The sequence below is a fragment of the Malus domestica genome, chromosome 12 (assembly GCF_042453785.1).
Source record: "Malus domestica chromosome 12, GDT2T_hap1".
NCBI lineage: Eukaryota > Viridiplantae > Streptophyta > Magnoliopsida > Rosales > Rosaceae > Malus > Malus domestica.
In genome coordinates, this window is record NC_091672.1 from 27,098,320 (window position 1) to 27,116,433 (window position 18,114).

The 18,114-nt window shown below is 38.5% G+C and overlaps 3 protein-coding genes across 6 annotated transcripts; 2 read left to right on the forward strand and 1 right to left on the reverse strand.

The window, feature by feature from the left end:
• Positions 1–159: 159 nt before the first annotated feature.
• On the reverse strand, positions 160–5,059 carry LOC103450822 (FACT complex subunit SPT16-like). Of its 3 annotated transcripts, none has more exons than XM_029089951.2 (3): positions 4,826–5,059; positions 4,473–4,562; positions 160–3,986 (listed from the first exon to the last, which is right to left on the reverse strand). In XM_029089951.2, the coding sequence occupies exon 3, from the start codon at positions 3,908–3,910 to the stop codon at positions 692–694; it is 3,219 nt and encodes a 1,072-aa protein (XP_028945784.1). In that variant the 5' UTR covers positions 3,911–3,986; positions 4,473–4,562; positions 4,826–5,059; the 3' UTR covers positions 160–691. The 3 variants fall into 3 exon arrangements, with proteins under 3 accessions (XP_028945784.1, XP_028945785.1, XP_028945786.1); XM_029089952.2 differs by having other exon boundaries at positions 4,473–4,557; positions 4,826–5,052; XM_029089953.2 differs by having other exon boundaries at positions 160–4,048; positions 4,473–4,557; positions 4,826–5,030.
• A 1,162-nt stretch (positions 5,060–6,221) lies between these two features.
• Positions 6,222–14,275, forward strand: LOC103450821 (protein transport protein SEC24 A-like). 2 transcript variants are annotated; one of them, XM_008390215.4, is made up of 14 exons: positions 6,222–6,328; positions 7,313–8,488; positions 8,580–8,718; positions 9,346–9,536; positions 10,062–10,169; positions 10,276–10,479; positions 10,670–10,901; positions 11,313–11,462; positions 11,567–11,723; positions 11,997–12,124; positions 12,205–12,527; positions 12,613–12,801; positions 13,409–13,649; positions 13,773–14,275. In XM_008390215.4, the coding sequence occupies exons 2-13, from the start codon at positions 7,370–7,372 to the stop codon at positions 13,640–13,642; spliced, it is 3,174 nt and encodes a 1,057-aa protein (XP_008388437.2). In that variant the 5' UTR covers positions 6,222–6,328; positions 7,313–7,369; the 3' UTR covers positions 13,643–13,649; positions 13,773–14,275. The 2 variants fall into 2 exon arrangements, with proteins under 2 accessions (XP_008388437.2, XP_017191933.2); XM_017336444.3 differs by having other exon boundaries at positions 6,313–6,411.
• A 1,164-nt stretch (positions 14,276–15,439) lies between these two features.
• Positions 15,440–17,182, forward strand: LOC103451276 (probable sphingolipid transporter spinster homolog 2). The gene has a single exon (XM_008390699.4). It carries the CDS (start codon positions 15,455–15,457, stop codon positions 17,036–17,038), a length of 1,584 nt encoding a protein of 527 aa, XP_008388921.2. The 5' UTR covers positions 15,440–15,454; the 3' UTR covers positions 17,039–17,182.
• The last annotated feature ends 932 nt before the right edge of the window (positions 17,183–18,114 follow it).

Here is an 18,114-nt window from a genome sequence, read left to right on the forward strand (position 1 = left end):
TATTTCTTCTTATGCACTCATCTCTTGTTTTCGTCCATTGATTTTCTTTCAAGTTACTCAATCCCAAGTATGATAAAAGATATATGTAAAACCCTGTAATCCATTTTTTACTACCATCTCACAAGAAAAAAGTTTGTTTTAACACAGAAAGAACGAAGATACAACAAAAAAGTCACTTTTAACTTTTACCCTTTTGGTAACTCTTTACTCTTTCTTAACATCTTCAAAATAAAACACACAACTCAAATCTAATGCTGCTGCTTAAGCTGCTGCAAAACTTAAAAAACTGAAGACAAAAACAATGTCACCCATTGACGGATCCAAGAAATAATATTACGAGGGCCAGTAAGAAAAGCGCGCACAACGCGCAATTTTTTTATACCAGAAATAGCATGCATATTGCTATTTCATCGGGTCTTGATAGGCCTAAAGTCATTTGGAAATGCATATTGCACACTTGTTAATGTATGCAAGGGGTAGCACCCAAGGTATCAATGGACATTCACCGAGTCTTGGTAGGCCTGAAGGCAATTGGAGGGTATGTATGAAGCCAACTCTAATCTTCAAAAGGGCAGCACCCAAGGTATCCATAGACATTTACTGAAATTCGAAGGCTCAAACATCTAAAGTATCATGAACGTCCACTGAAGTTCGGGGGTCCCCCCGCCCCTCAGTGCATCCGACACTGATGTCACCTAAATTTTGGCCTCTTGGGAAGGCTGCCACCAAGGTTCCTCTTGTCGGGTACTCGAGCCTTTCCAAAAGCCTTAACCTTCCTTCTGGCCCTCTCCTCTTCACTGTCAGACGCATTCCCTTTTTCCCTGTCTGCGTGGCTTGCTTCCCTCTCCAACTCTTCCCATGTCTTTCCTTCGGCCTCTTCTGAGTCTTCTCCGGACTCTTCTTCCTCATCATCTTCCGACTCCACTAATGACTCGCTGTCATGATCCTCCTCATCTGAACCTGAATCCGACTGCACATCTGAAGGCACATACCCACGGTCAGACTCCTGAGAATTGTCGGAATCCGAATCACTAATATCCATGTTCAAAAATTCCCATCCACCATCCTCTATGAACTTCTCAGGGTCGTCAGTAATGGTTTTGAGAATAGGACGCCAGTTGAGATTCAACCTACTCTCATAATACTTGAGATCAGTTGTGTCTAACCACTCCTTAATGCCATCCAGTGATGTCGAGGGAATGGAATCAATTCGGAAGACATCTCGCTTGAAGTCCTTGAAAACAACAGTCAAATCAAAGTTCTTTTGCCCTAAACCAACTCTCTCAAGGTTTACTATTTCAATCTCGCTCAGGGTAATTACCACAAACGGTGTCTCTATCAGCTCAACCAGACAGCTTGAAGTTGGGACAATGTAAGCCGAGGCTTTATGAGGTACTCCATGGAAGCCAAGCTCCCTAAGGGGCTGATCAAACTCAAGATCAAGTGATTTGAATGGAGGTTGCCCCCACGAATCATTTACTCGGTTCACAAAGTTCTGGAACTCCATATTAATTTTGTTCTTTCGTTCCCTTTCACGTTGCTCTTCCTCGATCTCATCAGGATCATAGTTTGACCTCCTTCCACCTCCCAGTGTCTGCACTACATCCATCACCTCCGCATAAAATTGCACGTCCTTGGTCTTTTTGTTTCCTACCATAATATGATCGTGCAGATGAAAGTGCAGCAGGGTAATCATTTCCTTCTCAGCTGGCTGGAAAAATGCATGTTTGATATTGCTAAACATAACATCGACACGTTCTTCAGACCTTGAAGTAGAATACCGGAACCCATTTGTGTGGGCTTCCAGTGATCCAGTGAGCTTTCTTCCACGACCCCCAAAAACAGGACGAATCCATAGATCTGGCAATCTTTTTGGCTTGAATTTGGCTCCTGAAATTTGCAGCTTCTCCTGTGTGACTAAAGTTGCCCTTTCAGCTCTTTCAGACTCCCTTGAGGCAACCTGTCTGCGAAGAGTTTTAATTTGCTGTACTACTTCACTTATATGCCTTGGGTCCTTGGAACGGAATGAAACTTCCTTTAAATAAGTTGACCCTTGAAACTTCAGGGTGTTTGCATCATGAGGGCTAAATGGGGTACCTGGTACATTAAAGATTATACGGATGTAGCAATTCCGGTTAGTGTCCTGCTGGCTGGAAACACTCTTCACAGTGGCTATGTGAAAAGGAATCATGTTTCCATAAACCGGCAAGAGGATAGCTTCATTCCTCTGGTCAACCTGAATCATCAACTCTTTTGGAGCAGGCAGATCATTGACATTCTTATATGCAATCAGATCACCAACCGTCTTCCCAGCACCACGATTATCGTTAGCTGTAGAACCCCCACCAGCAAGCCTTCTAGCAGTTTCTTCATTCTTTTGGCGGGCAAGTTCGGCTTGGTGCTGCCTTCGTAGCTCTTCTTTAGACATTTCATGGTTGTCTGATCTAAGCGTGGCCTTACTCATGGCACTCCCGGCACCTTTACTACTGGATATAGGTTTTGCACGCTCTTCTTCTTCATCATCGTCATCATTGAATGAGTACGCCACATCCTTAACAGCTTTGCTTGAATTAGTCAATACTTCTGGGGTCTCTTTACCAACAATAACTGTATCTGCTATTAACAGTGAAAATATCTGGGTCTTAGGGTCTTTTGTCTGTGCCTGCACATTCTGGAAACCCAGAGAAACGTTGAAAACCATGCCTGATCTCAAAACTCGATCATTCTTAGCATTAAGATTAAGCCCTGACTCACGAAATTCAAGGCCAATTCCAGTTCCAGCTGTTTTGGTCAAGTTTCCAGTCAGCTCTGGAGCCTCCCTTTCAACTACTGAGAGTGCAGCTTGGTATGCAGCACTTAACTTCTTCCCAGATTTTAAATTACCGATTGCAGGTTCTTGAGCTTCAAGCAGAACCTCATATGCCTTGCTCTGCGTAGAATTTGCATCAATCAGATAGGTTCGAGCAATATTTGAGCAGTAGCTTTTGTACCTTGATCCAACAGCACATATAATCACACTAGTAGAGTCATAACAAAGGTTCTCATCATTGCTTGAAGCACTTGGCTTCAGATCAAATTCTCCTCCACTCTGAAAAATTGGAGGATAGCAAATATCAACATTTGCTGCTGTCAGCTTCACCTTAATTCTTGCAGGCTCCAATATGACCTTTTCCGTGTCATCCATCAATGAAGAATGGGAAATTTTCTTTTCCTCATCAATGACCTTCTCAAGCTTAGGTACCACAAATGTCTTCATCACTGATGAAGTCAAGTACGCGGCTTTCTTCACATATGTAAGCTCAACCAGGTCTTTGACGGCAAACAAGTCTGAGAACCCATTGGTCACATCACTCAACTCAAAATTAGCATCCTTCAACTTCTCACTCCAAGTCTCCAAAAGTTTCCCTTCAGGAGCCTCTCTTGCTATGTGTCCAACCACAGGAGCATCGGAGCTCAAGTGGGCATTTATAGCTCGAAATATGCTATCCATCAGTCCAGTTCCATCCTGGCCTTTGAGTTTCACATGCATCACAACTTCAACACCAACAGCCTCTTTTGCAGGCTTTATCACAACATCAAGGAGAGAAGCCTTTTTCTGGCTACACAAAACATGGATCTGCTTCTTTGAGAAAACCATGATAGTTTCTGGGAACTCATAACCGAGCAACCAGATATTCATTGCTGAGGATTTCAGATACCGCAGATCCTCAGAATTTGGAGGAGTTGCTATTGCAAGTGCATCAGATTCACCCCATACATCACTACGATGTTCCCTCCAATGCGAATACATCATCTTTAACCGCTTGCTGAAGTTATTGAGATCAATGGAATATGCACTGGTGGTTGCTGTGGCGGTTGCTGATGGCTTCCTATTTGCAGGTTTGACATTACCTTTACGTTGCTCAGCCATTGACGACACTTCAGATATAGATTGTACAACCTTGGAAATTCAGCCTGCTCCTGCTGAGTGTGCTGATCAGCAGAAACTGTGAGAAATAACAAATGTTTATCAGTTCGCTTCCCGCTCTCCACATAGTGAAAAGTTGACCTGAAAACTTTTCATGATTTAGCTTTCCTTCATATGGTATACCAGTAGAACATATAACACCAGCACATGTAAAATTCAAATATCACTCACTCTTGAGAACTTGGCATCAAAATTTATTACCTACATTGAGATTTAAGCTCAAGGAGCAATATGAAATCGTATATTGTTAACCGTCCTCTTCCACTAAAACTAAAAAAAAAAAATTCCCACTTTACAACCTTCAATTACAGTGAAATTTCAATTTTTTGTCCCACTTTCATACCTAAAGTTTGAATGAAACAGAGTATCCCACACCACCAAAAAAAAAAAAAAAAAACAGAGGATCCCATCTGGAGCAGTCAACAATATCAATACAAGTTAACTCCTAACCATAAAAAAATTAATAACAAAACCTTTGAAATCTAAAACTTGCTTAAGTACTTACTTTGCGATGGATCGAAAAGATTTCGAAAACTTGTTCCCAGCTAATTTAATCTCCCAAATGAAGTTCCCAGCTTGATTCGTCATGCCTGACCTAATAAAAACCATTTCCAATACGTCATTAACAAAATTATTTCCAAGTTGCTAAATTTGCTTCTCAAAGTTTCAGAATCTGAAGAAACAAACAACATCCATTTACTGATAGAATTTCAATTTTTTGTAATTTTCGATGCAGAGTCTAAACATGATCATCGGATGGACTAATCTAAAGCCAGCTGCTTGGATATCAAATCCTAAAAATTTGAAGGAAAAAAGCAAAACCCAGTTGCATGAATTGATTGAAAACTTGAACTTTACCAGCTTCGGGTGGATGATTCAATGGAGGACTCGTTTGCCAATTGGGTCTCTGAAACTGGTGCCAAAACAGAAAAGTGAAGCTGGTTTTGGGGGGAAATGGAGGATGGATTTGGATCGAAATGAGAGGTTTAGAAAGGATCAACAGAAGAACTAATAATAATTGAGAGATGGAAACAGAGAGAGAGAGGGAGTTATGAATGAAGCTGCTTGACCTGATTTTCACTTTCTGTTCATATTTTTGGTCTTGCTGAAGTTGAGCTGGACAAAATAATTTCCACCTAAGCAAGTTAATATTTTTTTATTGAGGTAATTGGAGTAATGATTTCCGAACTTTAGTTCCACCAAGCCTCCCGGATTAAGTGATCCGAACCCTTAAAATTTGATTCAACGGCTAAAATTATTATAACTTTTAAAAAGAATCTCTGTTTTTAACCGTTTGATCAAATTTTAAGGGTCCAGATCACTTGATCTAGAGATTTTGGTGGAAGAGATCCAGAGAGGATATCTTTCCTAGCTTAATTATAGCATTTCTAAAGTAAATGTCAAATTTTAAATATCAAAATGATATTTGATTGCTTATGTCGCAGTTTGACATTTTGTACACTTTTTTAATCCACCCGATATGTTAAATATGGTGTAATTCTATAAAAAAGAATTATCTCTTTGTGTGGTCCATTTATTAGGACAACAAATCAAATACTTGGAACAACTAAAAACATTTACTATGCATTGGATCAAATCTATTAGAATTATTAAATGAATTTGACAGCTTCCGTTGGAGAGAGTTTGCTGTTAGTTTTTACTGTTATATGTGTGGCGGTTTTGACATTCCCTTTGAAGATACTCATAGAACTCTAAATTTGTAAGTATTAGTGATTAGACTTGTTATAAATTATAATGTAGATCAATGAATTTTTTTTACAAACTTCGTTAGAACTTTTGTTTTAAACAAAATGATCTTAAATAAAGATTTAAAGAAATAAAAATAAATAAAAGTCCTAACGAGGTTAGTTAAAAAAAACTAGCTTTATATATAACAAATTCAATATTCAGAATTTCAGATATCAAACACTTCATTTTATTTAGGGAATTTTAACGAAAAGCACCCGGTACTGTTCACTTTAACGAAAAACCATATTTTTACACTAAAAAGTCAATCATGGTACTATTCACTTTACCCTTTATTTTGTCCTTATCATTAAAACTCAAAGTTTTCAAGCCCCTTTCATTAGTTTTCCTTTTTATTTATACTTGAGATTTTTTTTTTGGGTCAAAATTTAGACTTTAGAATTGAAAATATTGAAAAATGAAAATAAAATGATAGACTGACCCGACCCAACGAGTTTTGGGTTCTAAATCCGAACGTTTATTGGACCTAATCATACAAGAACAAAACGACATCGTAGAAGTCGATGAAAATGATTAGCCCAGTAATAGTCTCTCTCTCATCCTCCTCAAATTTCAATCTCTCTCTAAACTCTCTCCCCTCCGGCGGAAGCAAAGGTAAGCTTCTCTCTCGCTCTCTCGCTGAATCTCGATTTGCCGCTCTGCGATTAAATCAACCCAACAACTAGTCCTTCATCTCGGTTCGTCCAATATAATTCACTTTTCCCTGCTTTTGGTCCAAAAAAATTTCCAAAATTCAACTCCCAATCTCAGTCGGGTCTGTTTTTTCTCTCTGGTTTTTCATTGGGTTTTGCATTCGATTTCCATCGGGCTCACGAATTTGGCTTTAATTTTCATCTGGGTTTTCTTGATCCATGTAGATGTTACAAATTTGTGATTTGGGTAGTGCTTTTCTTTCGACTTTTTCCGATTAAGATCTGCTACTCTGTTTCTGTATGCATGCTAAATTATGCACTCTCTTTGTTTTAATTAGTTTTTGGGTTGTGGGATTATGGTTTTTAGTATCAGCAATCATAAAGTTAATATTTTTAGTGCTAAATTATGCTTAATTAATCACATCTTGTTGAGCCATGTTTGGTCCATAATTGGTTATAGATTAATTAGTAATGGTATATCGTGATCCATAGTGCACCGTATACGTTTCGATCATGTGAGAGGGAAACCTTAGGAGTTAAGAGTTAGGATTGGGTGGTTTTTGAGTTTTGACCTTGATAACTGGTCTAGCTTAGGATTGCTACTGGAATTTTAAATGAATTGCTAGTGGTACTTGGGTGTAGTCAAATATTAAAAATGCAAGATTAAGGATTTAATGTGACATTCTTGCTCGGGCTGCTTTATTAATTTTGTGAGACTAGATGAGCTTAGTGTTGACATAGAGGGTTTGATTTATTTTCGAGTACATTATTTGCTTATTCCATCGGTTTCTTTGTTATATTTGATGCAGAAAAAAAAAAGTAATTTAAATGTGTCTTTGTGTTTGTATGATTCCATACTGTAATACCGTGAGTGTCTAAGCTGTGATGTAGTGACATATTGGTCCTTCTCTTGGCTGATAACTCAAACCTCTTCTCTTGGCTGTAGGTCTAGGTCATGAGAGCATTGTTTCTACTGAATTAGCAGGTGATTGTAACCAAAGTTATGGGGACTGAAAACCCTAGTCGTCCGAATTTTACTGCAAGACCTGCCACTGCACCTTTTGCGGCTCCTCCTCAAAACATGGTGCCTTTTTCCTCTTCAGGTCCCATGGGTGGACAGGAGGCATATGGTTTTAGACCTCCTCCACCTGTCACGCAACAGACACCTTTTTCATCGTCTGGGCCTGTGGTTGGACCAAATGCCTCTAACTTCAGACCTACTCCATCGGTTCCTCCACAGACTAATGTGCCGTTCTCATCATCTGGATCTGCAGTTGGAACACAAGCCTCTCCTTTTAGGCCTACCCTGCCAGGTAGGTTTCATGATCCATCTGTGCCTCCTCCACCAACTTCAAGTGTCCCGCCAAGTGTTGGACCTTACTCCCGTTTCCCAACACCACAATATCCACCAGCAGTGCAAGCACCCACTGCACGTGGTCCACCTGTAGGCCAAATGCCATATCAACTTCCTCCTGGTCAAGCACCATTTCAACGACCACAACAGCAGATACCTTCTGTGCCAATGGGACCTCCACCTCAAAGCATTAATTCTGCACCACCAAGTGTGAATGCTTTTCAGTCTCCATCAGATTCATCATTCCCAGCTTCCCTACCAAATGCTCAGACATCTCTTCCTGGATTTCCCCGTAAGCAGTCTAGTGCAGATTCACAAGCCCCACCAGCTCAGTCTCCATTTCTTACTCATCAAGGAAGCTATGCAGCTGCTCCACCAGCAGTGTCCTCTCCTTTTGCAGCTCACCAAGGAGGTTATGCTCCACCTACGCAAGGTGCAGCTCCATTGGGTATGTCAAGGGACCACATGCAACATCATGGTTCTGGACCTCCCGTTGGTGCTGTCCAAGCCTTGACAGACGACTTCAGTGCACTATCTATTGGATCTGTTCCTGGATCAATTGAACCTGGACTCGACCCTAAAGCTTTGCCAAGGCCTTTGGCTGGTGACGTGGAGCCAAAATCACTTGCTCAGATGTACCCCATGAATTGCAATCCTAGATTTCTACGGTTTACAACTGGTGCAATACCAAGTTCTCAGTCTTTGTCTTCAAGGTGGCATTTACCTTTGGGAGCAGTTGTTTGTCCACTTGCTGAACCACCTGATGGGGTTAGTGCATCTATACTCAAGCATTCAAAATGATCAAAATTGATTGAAGTTGGATTCGCTGTAATTATCTTGTTCTGTGTTCTCTATCTAGGAGGAAGTTCCAATTGTTAATTTTGGTTCAGCCGGGATTATTCGCTGTAGAAGATGTCGGACGTATGTGAACCCCTATGTGACATTTACAGATGCTGGAAGAAAGTGGCGTTGCAACATTTGTGCTTTACTTAATGATGGTAAATGGACTAGCTCTTCTCTTTTCCCCTAAGAGAATAAATTTAACTTATTATTATAAGCCAATGTATGGAAGGATGCAGAATGTTGACACAAAATTTCCCTATGTTCAACTTCATGCTTCTTAATGTTGGGCAGCATTAAGCAGCTGAGTTTGCCTTATAGTTTATTCATGTTTGTTAGTTATACTTCCCCAAATAGGATTTCTGTAATATATTCTGCAATATACGTATGGAATATTGCTGTTTGCCTTATAGTCCAAAATGTATTTATTATGTTCTCCAAAAAAAAAAAAATGTAGTTATTATTTCATTTTTTATTTCATAACGCAGATATTTTCTACAATTGCAACCTGTCATGCTAGAGTACTTTTTTTTTATTTTCTAACTCTCAGTAATTTCCCTTAGTGCACTGAAGTTTCTAATATAATGATCAATATACAGCAGCTTTGCTTTATTGTTAATCCTGGATTTACCTGAATGCAATCAAGTTTTCTTGCTAGATACCACTTGTTTTCAGTTACTAAAATTAACCACAGCAGTGGGGTGTTGTTTGGTTCTAGGAAAATATACCTTATTTAATATTTCTGGTCAAGCACAAAGTGATAATGTATTTACTTTCTTGTTCAGTCCCTGGGGATTACTTTGCTCATTTGGATGCCATTGGCAGAAGAATTGATTTGGATCAACGACCTGAGCTTACACAGGGTAGTGTGGAATTTGTTGCTCCAACTGAATATATGGTCCGGCCTCCTATGCCGCCACTGTATTTTTTCCTCATTGACGTTTCGATATCTGCTGTCAGAAGTGGTATGATTGAGGTAAATACTTTTTCTAATGCTTTTACAGAAACTCAACCTTGTATTCTGAAACCTGTTGGTTTATGATTTATTGCTAATATACAACTACAAACCCTTGGGAGTATTTGCATGGTTTATTGATCACCCAGTAGTGCTAGTGTATATTGTTCTTGGTTGCCCTTGAGAGTATGGTGTCAGAGGCTCTTGGATTCAGATTAGGATGACAAGACGATTTATTAATAAACAATATCATATCTGGTATGCTGTGTCTGGTTTTATTTTGTGAAAAAGATAAAGGAGGCTGACTCAGATGCCTAACTTTGGGAATTTTCTCATACATGGCACTGATAGAATGGGTTCTTCTGAGGTGAACTTCTCTTGTTTATGAAATAGTTCATGTAAGGACTTTTAATAGTGTTAGTCTCATGGATGGTTGTGATGTCTTTTCATTTGAGTTGTTTTTATTATATCTTTGATTACCTACTACCAAAGGTCCGTTTGCCTCTCTATTGGAATTATTGAAATTTATTGATGACCTCTTTGCAGGTTGTGGCCCAAACTATCCGGTCATGCTTGGATGAGCTACCTGGCTTCCCCAGAACACAAATTGGGTTTGCAACTTTTGACAGCACAATACATTTTTATAACATGAAAGTATGTGTTTTCTGTTATCACTGTTAAGTGTTAACATAATTTGTAATTTTATTTTTTTTTCTCGACTACCAACATTTGTGCTGAGATCCTGTGAGTTTATGTGCAGTCTTCTTTGACTCAGCCTCAAATGATGGTGGTCTCAGATCTAGATGATGTATTTATTCCATTGCCAGATGATCTTCTTGTTAATCTATCTGAATCAAGAACTGTAGTGGAGAGCTTCCTAGATAGCTTGCCTTCTATGTTTCAAGACAACGTGAATGTGGAGTCTGCTTTTGGTCCAGCTCTTAAAGCCTCGCTTATGCTTATGGTGTGTGAGCTTCTTCACATAGCAATTTGAATTTTACATTTGGATAAAATTTATCACCAATTATAAAAGCAGTGTGTTAAGTTTTGTATTCCTTGAGTAATTGGCTATTAAGTACTTCATTATGCAGTTCCAAGAGTCTGGTTGTTCATTTACTTTGCATTAACTTATGTCCACGAGTGTGCTTTTGCAGAGCAACCTTGGGGGAAAATTGTTAATTTTTCAAAATACACTGCCATCTCTTGGTGTTGGTCGCTTGAAGTTGCGTGGAGATGATCTTCGTGTCTATGGCTCTGATAAAGAGCATCCACTAAGACTACCAGAGGATCCTTTCTACAAGCAGATGGCTGCAGAATTTACCAAGTTCCAGATAGGTGTGGATGTATATGCCTTCAGTGACAAGTACACGGATATAGCTTCATTAGGTACATGTTTATAGTTTAATCATATTCTGTTCCAATTTCATAGAACCAAAGATCAAGATGATGTTGACAGGTAGTAGGAACTTCTGATGATACTTCTCTACATTAATATGTTGAGAACTCTTATCTTATCCACCAATTTTGTAGTTGTTGCCCTTGTGGGGAAATATGCTATAACCATGGTTTTCTCCAATTTATTGCATTAACTGTTCTCCTAGAATATTGTAGTGTTTCTTCCTTGTAGTGAACACTATTGAAGAAAGAATCTGAATTTACATATTTGAAACTTTTACTATCTTGTTTGTAGTTCTTGTTTCCAGTAGCTATTAATAGACCCATATCAGGGTGTGAGCTATATTTATTACACAGCTAAAAGTTGTATAGTGTATAACTGCTATGGTCTTCCAAATGTAGGTACTCTGGCAAAATATACCGGGGGTCAGGTGTATTATTACCCGAATTTTCAATCTACCATTCATGGATATAAGTTGAAACATGAATTAGCAAGAGATCTTACTAGGGAAACTGCCTGGGAAGCAGTGATGCGCATAAGATGTGGGAAAGGTCTGCCATTGATGATTCTCCAGAACGACCCCTTTGTGCTCACATAAATATGTTATTTTGCCTGTGTCGGAAATATGCTAATGTTTTGTTGTTTGTACTTGTAGGAGTGCGCTTTACGTCTTATCATGGGAACTTTATGCTAAGGTCCACAGACTTATTAGCACTTCCTGCTGTAGATTGTGATAAAGCATTTGCGATGCAGTTATCTCTTGAAGAGACGCTACTAACTATTCAGACAGTATATTTCCAAGTTGCCTTGCTGTATCCTTCCGCTTAATGATCGATTTTAAGTTTTATCTACAGATAGACATCCCGTATGGTATTGCGGTGCTTGTTTTTCTTTTGATTATTCACAAATCATTTCCTTCTGATGTTCTTTTTCCTAAGTTTTCTTTTCAGTTGCATAATAAAGTTGTTTCATTCTTTATACTTTGATTATTCACACATACTCTCTAGTTTAAGTTGTGTTGGGGGAAATTTCATAATGATATTTGTAAGGTTATTGATGGGTGAAGTGTCCTTAACGTTTTAAAGATACACTGCATCCTGCGGAGAGAGGCGTATTAGAGTACATACAGCAGCAGTACCGGTGGTTACAGATCTGTCTGAGATGTATCGGCAGGCTGATACTGGTGCCATTGTCACCTTGCTTTCCAGGCTAGGTGGGTAACTGAAACTCTATGTTAGTACTGTGGTTTGTTTTGAACATCAGTGGTTCTTATTTTTCTGAATCAAATTGCAGCAATTGAGAAAACTTTGTCCCATAAGTTGGAAGATGCTCGGAACTCTTTGCAGCTAAGAATTGTCAAAGCCCTCAAAGAATTTCGAAATCTCTATGCCGTACAACACCGCTTAGGAGGGAAGATGATATACTCAGAGTCTCTGAAGTTCTTGCCTTTGTATGGATTGGCACTTTGTAAATCAGCACCTCTTCGTGGGGGGTATGCAGATGTGTCACTTGATGAACGTTGTGCGGCAGGGCACACAATGATGACCTTACCAGTTAAAAAATTGTTGAAGCTCCTATATCCTAGTTTAATACGGCTCGATGAGTATCTTTTGAAGGTAATATAATTCCATTCACTTAAAAGTTAAAACTTGAGTGATGTCATTTCACAATCGTGAAATTTGTTTCCACTTGTATTTGTAGGCGTCTTCTGAAGCTGATGACGTCAAAATCATAGAGAAGAGGTTACCATTACTTGCTGAGAGCTTAGATTTCAGAGGCCTTTATATATTCGATGATGGGTTTCGCTATGTTCTATGGTTTGGTAGAGTTCTTCCACCTGATATAGCTAAGAATCTACTTGGGCCTGACTTTGCAGCAGAGTTATCAAAGGTATGATAAAGCCCCATTTTGATAAAGCCCCATAAAGACAAAGTAGAACAAAAGAAGTATCATGTCTAAACATTCATCATTACTTTCTGCGTATTCTTTGTTTTGTGACTTCAATGCATGTTTTATATAAGATATCTGTAGTTTAATTTCTTAATCTCCGTCCCTGCTGCATTATGCTGGAATTCAAATACACCCAAGCTCCCTATTACAGAAAAGTGTTATAAGAAACATATAATTGTCAATATGGCTGGCTTATGCACAGCTGACTAAAATGTTTCCCAAACAGCCTTGAGAATGCCCCTCTTTTCCTTCCCTAGTTTATATGACTTTAGTATATCACATTCTTTTCTTTTATCATTCGGATGACCCAGTACTAGCTCTATGGTTTTACGTAAGAACTGTATTGGATTCTTATTCTGTGATCAGCCTTTGGTTTAGATATTGTTGGAGAGATCTTTGTAGTCCAAACCTTTCTTGAAGTTGCTAACGTTGGCCCAAGACTTCTTTGCTTCCCCTCTTTTTCTGATTTATTTTTATCTTGTAACTTGTTGAACTGGCATTGTTTAGTACTCTCGATTACTGTATTCTTATTGTTTTGGCTGATCAGGTTACCCTTCGTGAGCACGATAATGAAATGTCAAAGAAGCTAATGAGGATACTAAAGAAACTTAGAGAAAGTGATCCTTCATATTACCAGTTGTGTCATCTTGTAAGACAAGGTGAGCAGCCCCGAGAAGGCCATCTTATACTCGCCAATCTTGTTGAGGAGCAGATGGGTGGAAGCAATGGTTATGTTGATTGGATAATACAAGTACACCGGCAAGTCCAGCAAAATCCGTAATGTAGAGGTAATGACTGCCATGAAATTATGGCATTTATTAGATGTTGCTTCACACTGAGATAATCAGATTCAAAATGCTTGTGCTCTAAGATTATCACCGCTCACAGCTCTTTTACTTTCAATCTGGCAGGATGTTTATTAAGCTGATAAGATGCCTCATCTGTAGAGTGGTCGAGCATTATTTACCTGGAAAAAATAGTGATGGAGCATTATTTTGAATTCAGCCATGGGAGCGTCCCCTGCTCGTCGTGGATGTCCGAGTTGAAGAATGGGTGGTTACCATGCACAGATTTTTGGACGATTCGGTATTTCATCATCATACGACGGAATAATCAAAGGAGATGTACTGTAGCCATATAATCTCGAGTCATCGTCATCGTCGTCTTTGTGTTAGGAAGAAACACGCGTAAATTTTTTGTATGTGATATCTTTGTTAGCAATTTCCCTGCTTTGTTATAATTCCATATTCCCCCCCCCCCCTTCGAGCTGATTGTTTAGTGAGAGAATATAAGTGGTGTGATGAGTAACCACCAAGATTTGTTGGATTTTGTTGTATTTTCAATTTTCCTTGGTCAGATGTTAAATTTTGTTGAGAAAGAGTTGCATTAATACTTACTTCATTTGTGTTGTTCACGTGTTAGGCTTGAAAATTCGTCATACGTGAGGTGAGAATAAATCTCACGTTGATGGGGAGAAGACATCTTGCATAAACTTATAAGAAGTTGGACTACCTCATAATATCAATGATTTTACAATGAAACCTCAATTTTTTTCACTGACTACCCTTTTATTCTTGTTCTCAACATATCTCATCTCCACTCTTTTTCTTACCAGTGAGGAAGGCAAACAGTGAAATAGTGCAAAATAAAATATAAATTGAAGTGGACGAGCAGGAACTGTTGAAATTTACTAGTTTATTCAAGAAATTAATTAGAGGTTTGATTTGTTTTGTATTAGGGTATTTTTGGTATTTATGCATTAGGTTTTCTAAAGTTTATGTCGTTATAAATATATCTTGTAATTTAGTTTGAAAAATAAGTAGTTCACAATGTAGTGTCTTGGGTTATGTAGTCATCGTGAATTGTTATTAGAAGTCTTTTCTATCACTTTTGCTATACAAGTCGCTGTAGTCATTAACAATGTAGTCTCTTGGATTATGTGGTCATCGTGACAATCTTCTTTCAGTTAGTATACTATTAATGAGTAATGCTACACTTACTACCTAATTGTACTATCATGTGCACCATCTCTGATAAAGATTGAGTCCGCCACCGCATGTGGGTCTCATTTCTATTAGAGAGATGATACAAATTATGGTACAACTAAATTGTAAGAGTAGCATTTTTTATTATTAATTTGTGGTAGATTTGTTCTTCGGTTTATTGGTTTGTTATTCTTCGTCACTCTGATTTTCAAGTACAACTTTCTATTTTAGTTTAAAGTTTGAAATGAAAATAATAATAATAATTTTCACGAATTAGGTTTGGAATAATTTGTTGGAATCAAAGGCATATTAATTCTTGGTTAACCCGGTTCGATGACAATTCTTATGTGAATCCAGTAGCATTCTTTCAGTAAGCAAAGGCATATTCTTGGTTGGCCACTAAGAAATGGTTGAAGTGGTTGATCTTAATATCTTCCAGAGACATCAATTGAGAGAAGTAAACCCTAGTTAGAATTCCTTATTCCACAAGAATTGTAATTTAACCTAATTTAGGAATCCTAATCCTTGTAGTCCAAAGCTAGTGATGTATATATAAAGGGCTTACTACGTTTAGTTCAATAGTAAAAGTATATTCTGACTCTACTTCTATGGCTCAAAAGGAAGCAAAGGCTTCTGAAGAAGCCAAGCCCCCGTCCCCGGCGGAGACATCCATGATTATTGCTTCAACCGCAGCTCCGGCGGCTCCGGCGGCTCCTTCATGGTTCACGCCCAAGAGGCTACTCGTTATATTTTGCTTGATTAACTTGTTAAACTATGTGGATCGAGGAACAATAGCAAGCAATGGTGTCAATGGGAGCCGCAAAACTTGTACAGAAAGTGGTGTATGCACGCCTGGTACCGGGATACAAGGGGAATTTAACTTGAACAACTTTCAAGATGGGGTTCTGTCATCAGCTTTTATGGCTGGACTTCTTATTGCTTCTCCTATATTTGCATCATTAGCAAAGAGTGTAAATCCATTTAGGCTCATTGGAGTTGGATTATCAGTTTGGACCTTTGCTACACTTGGTTGTGGTTGTTCATTCGGCTTCTGGTCAATTGCTGTTTTCCGCATGCTAGTCGGTGTTGGCGAGGCTTCGTTTATTAGTCTTGCAGCTCCATTCATCGACGACAATGCCCCAGATACTCAGAAAACTGCATGGCTTTCTATATTCTACATGTGCATATCAAGTGGATATGCACTTGGTTATGTTTATGGTGGGGTGGTTGGAAGTCACACCAAGTGGCGCTATGCATTTGTTGGGGAGGCAATCCTTATGCTTCCATTTGCTATTCTAGGGTTTGTTATGAAGCCTTTGCAGATGAAAGGTTTTTCTCATCCTGAATCAAAAAAAGCACCGATAGCCGTGGAAACTGCTGTTGAAGAAGTTCAAGGTTCAGATATTTCGATGAAGGAAGACGTCGGAGATTCTACCATACAAAAGTCTTCCAATTCAAAAGTGAATCCAATTTCAAGGTTTATGAAAGATATGAAGGTGCTTTTGGGGGATAAGGTTTATGTTGTGAATGTTCTAGGTTACATAGCATACAACTTTGTCATAGGTGCATACTCATATTGGGGGCCTAAGGCTGGTTATAACATATATCATATGAGTGATGCAGATATGATATTTGGAGGCGTCACAATTGCGTGCGGGATATTGGGCACACTAGGAGGAGGCTTTCTTCTGGATTATATGACTGGCACCATCTCTAATGCTTTCAAGCTTCTTTCAATGGTAACATTAATTGGGGGTGCCTTTTGCTTAGGTGCCTTCTGGATGAAGAATTTGTATGCTTTCCTAGCTCTCTTCGCAATCGGCCAACTACTCGTCTTTGCAACTCAGGGTCCTGTAAACTACGTCTGTCTCCATTGTGTTAAACCTAGCATGAGGCCACTATCTATGGCGATTTCTACGGTTGCAATTCACCTTTTCGGGGATGTACCTTCCGCGCCTCTTGTCGGAGTTCTCCAGGATGCCATTAACGACTGGAGGGCGACTGCTCTTATTCTAACATCTATTTTCTTTCCAGCAGCTCTAATATGGTTTATAGGAATCTTTCTGCACAGCGTGGATAGATTTAACGAAGAAAGTGAGCATCAGATCACCACCAAAACCGAAACGTCAAACACAACACCATTGGATGAAGGGAAGAAGATAGAAACAATTGAATCGAACCATAAGACTTGATTTTTTTTCTTTTATATTTCGTTGCAACCTGTACTGTTTTCTTAGTCCTTTTCTTAGTTAAATGTTGATGATATTGTACTCACTCTCCTCTCCTTATGGCATCCTTTATTGACACTTGGTAGCGAATTTGGAATTAAAGATCTTGGTTCCCTAGCCTACACTATTTTCTGGGCATTGAGGTTCATTATTTACCGGAAGGCAGATTTGAGTGCCCTCCTCATCCCCTCCTATTTGTGCAGTCACAATTAAGCCATATCAACATTTTATATTCCTATTACTTTTTGTCTTATTATCTCTATAAAAAAAATTAATATAAAATATTGACGTGACTTAACTGTGACCGCACAAAATAGAAGGGGATGAGAATGGCACCCAAACAGGAGGGCAGACAATCTGCCTCCTATTCACCGAACTGGTCTACATCTCACTTGGACTAAATACACCATGAATCTTCTTAAGCTGTTTGAAATTAAAGATCTCCGATTCAGTGGTTATTGTAGAAATAATCTTTAACCAAAGGTTAAGAAAATGAACATTGTTCTTATGAAATTCGAACGATGAACGTACCTTACCTTATTCACAAGGGGTGAAATGTGCATTTCCTCGTAGGTGATGCAAGTATTGTATTATCCTAAAAACTAAAGATTTGCTTTTAGATTAAGCAATTTAATAAGAATTGTATGGTACCAAAAACGTTTATATATAAAAACAAATAAAAAACACAAATATTAACATATATATATATATATATATATATTATAAGTTATTGTTAACACTACAAAAATGTTATTCTGCACTTTATTGTTGGCGTTCGAAATTAAAAAGGATTTGTAAGATATTCCCAAAAATAAAAATAAGATGATGTAAACAATGAGTCAACAGACCTAACCCAATAATCAAGTAAAATTAAACTATACCCAATAATTACTTACAAAATTGCTTGTATCAAGTTTACTCTTTCTTATTTGACCAAAAAAAACTGATTACTCTTTCTTAAAAGCTTCTTATTTTCAAATGAGAGCACTTGTGCTACGGATCCTTTTCCTAGGGTCCTTTGATCGTGACGTTTATTGTAC

Bases quoted from the DNA above. Each gene is read 5' to 3' on its own strand.
- LOC103450822 (XM_029089951.2), bottom strand. From the start codon at position 3,910: ATGGCTGAGCAACGTAAAGGTAATGTCAAACCTGCAAATAGGAAGCCA.
- LOC103451276 (XM_008390699.4), top strand. From the start codon at position 15,455: ATGGCTCAAAAGGAAGCAAAGGCTTCTGAAGAAGCCAAGCCCCCGTCC.
- LOC103450821 (XM_008390215.4), top strand. From the start codon at position 7,370: ATGGGGACTGAAAACCCTAGTCGTCCGAATTTTACTGCAAGACCTGCC. The intron at 8,489-8,579 runs GTTAGTGCATCT...TTCTCTATCTAG, and splicing joins TTGCTGAACCACCTGATGGG to GAGGAAGTTCCAATTGTTAA. The intron at 8,719-9,345 runs GTAAATGGACTA...TTTCTTGTTCAG, and splicing joins TTGTGCTTTACTTAATGATG to TCCCTGGGGATTACTTTGCT.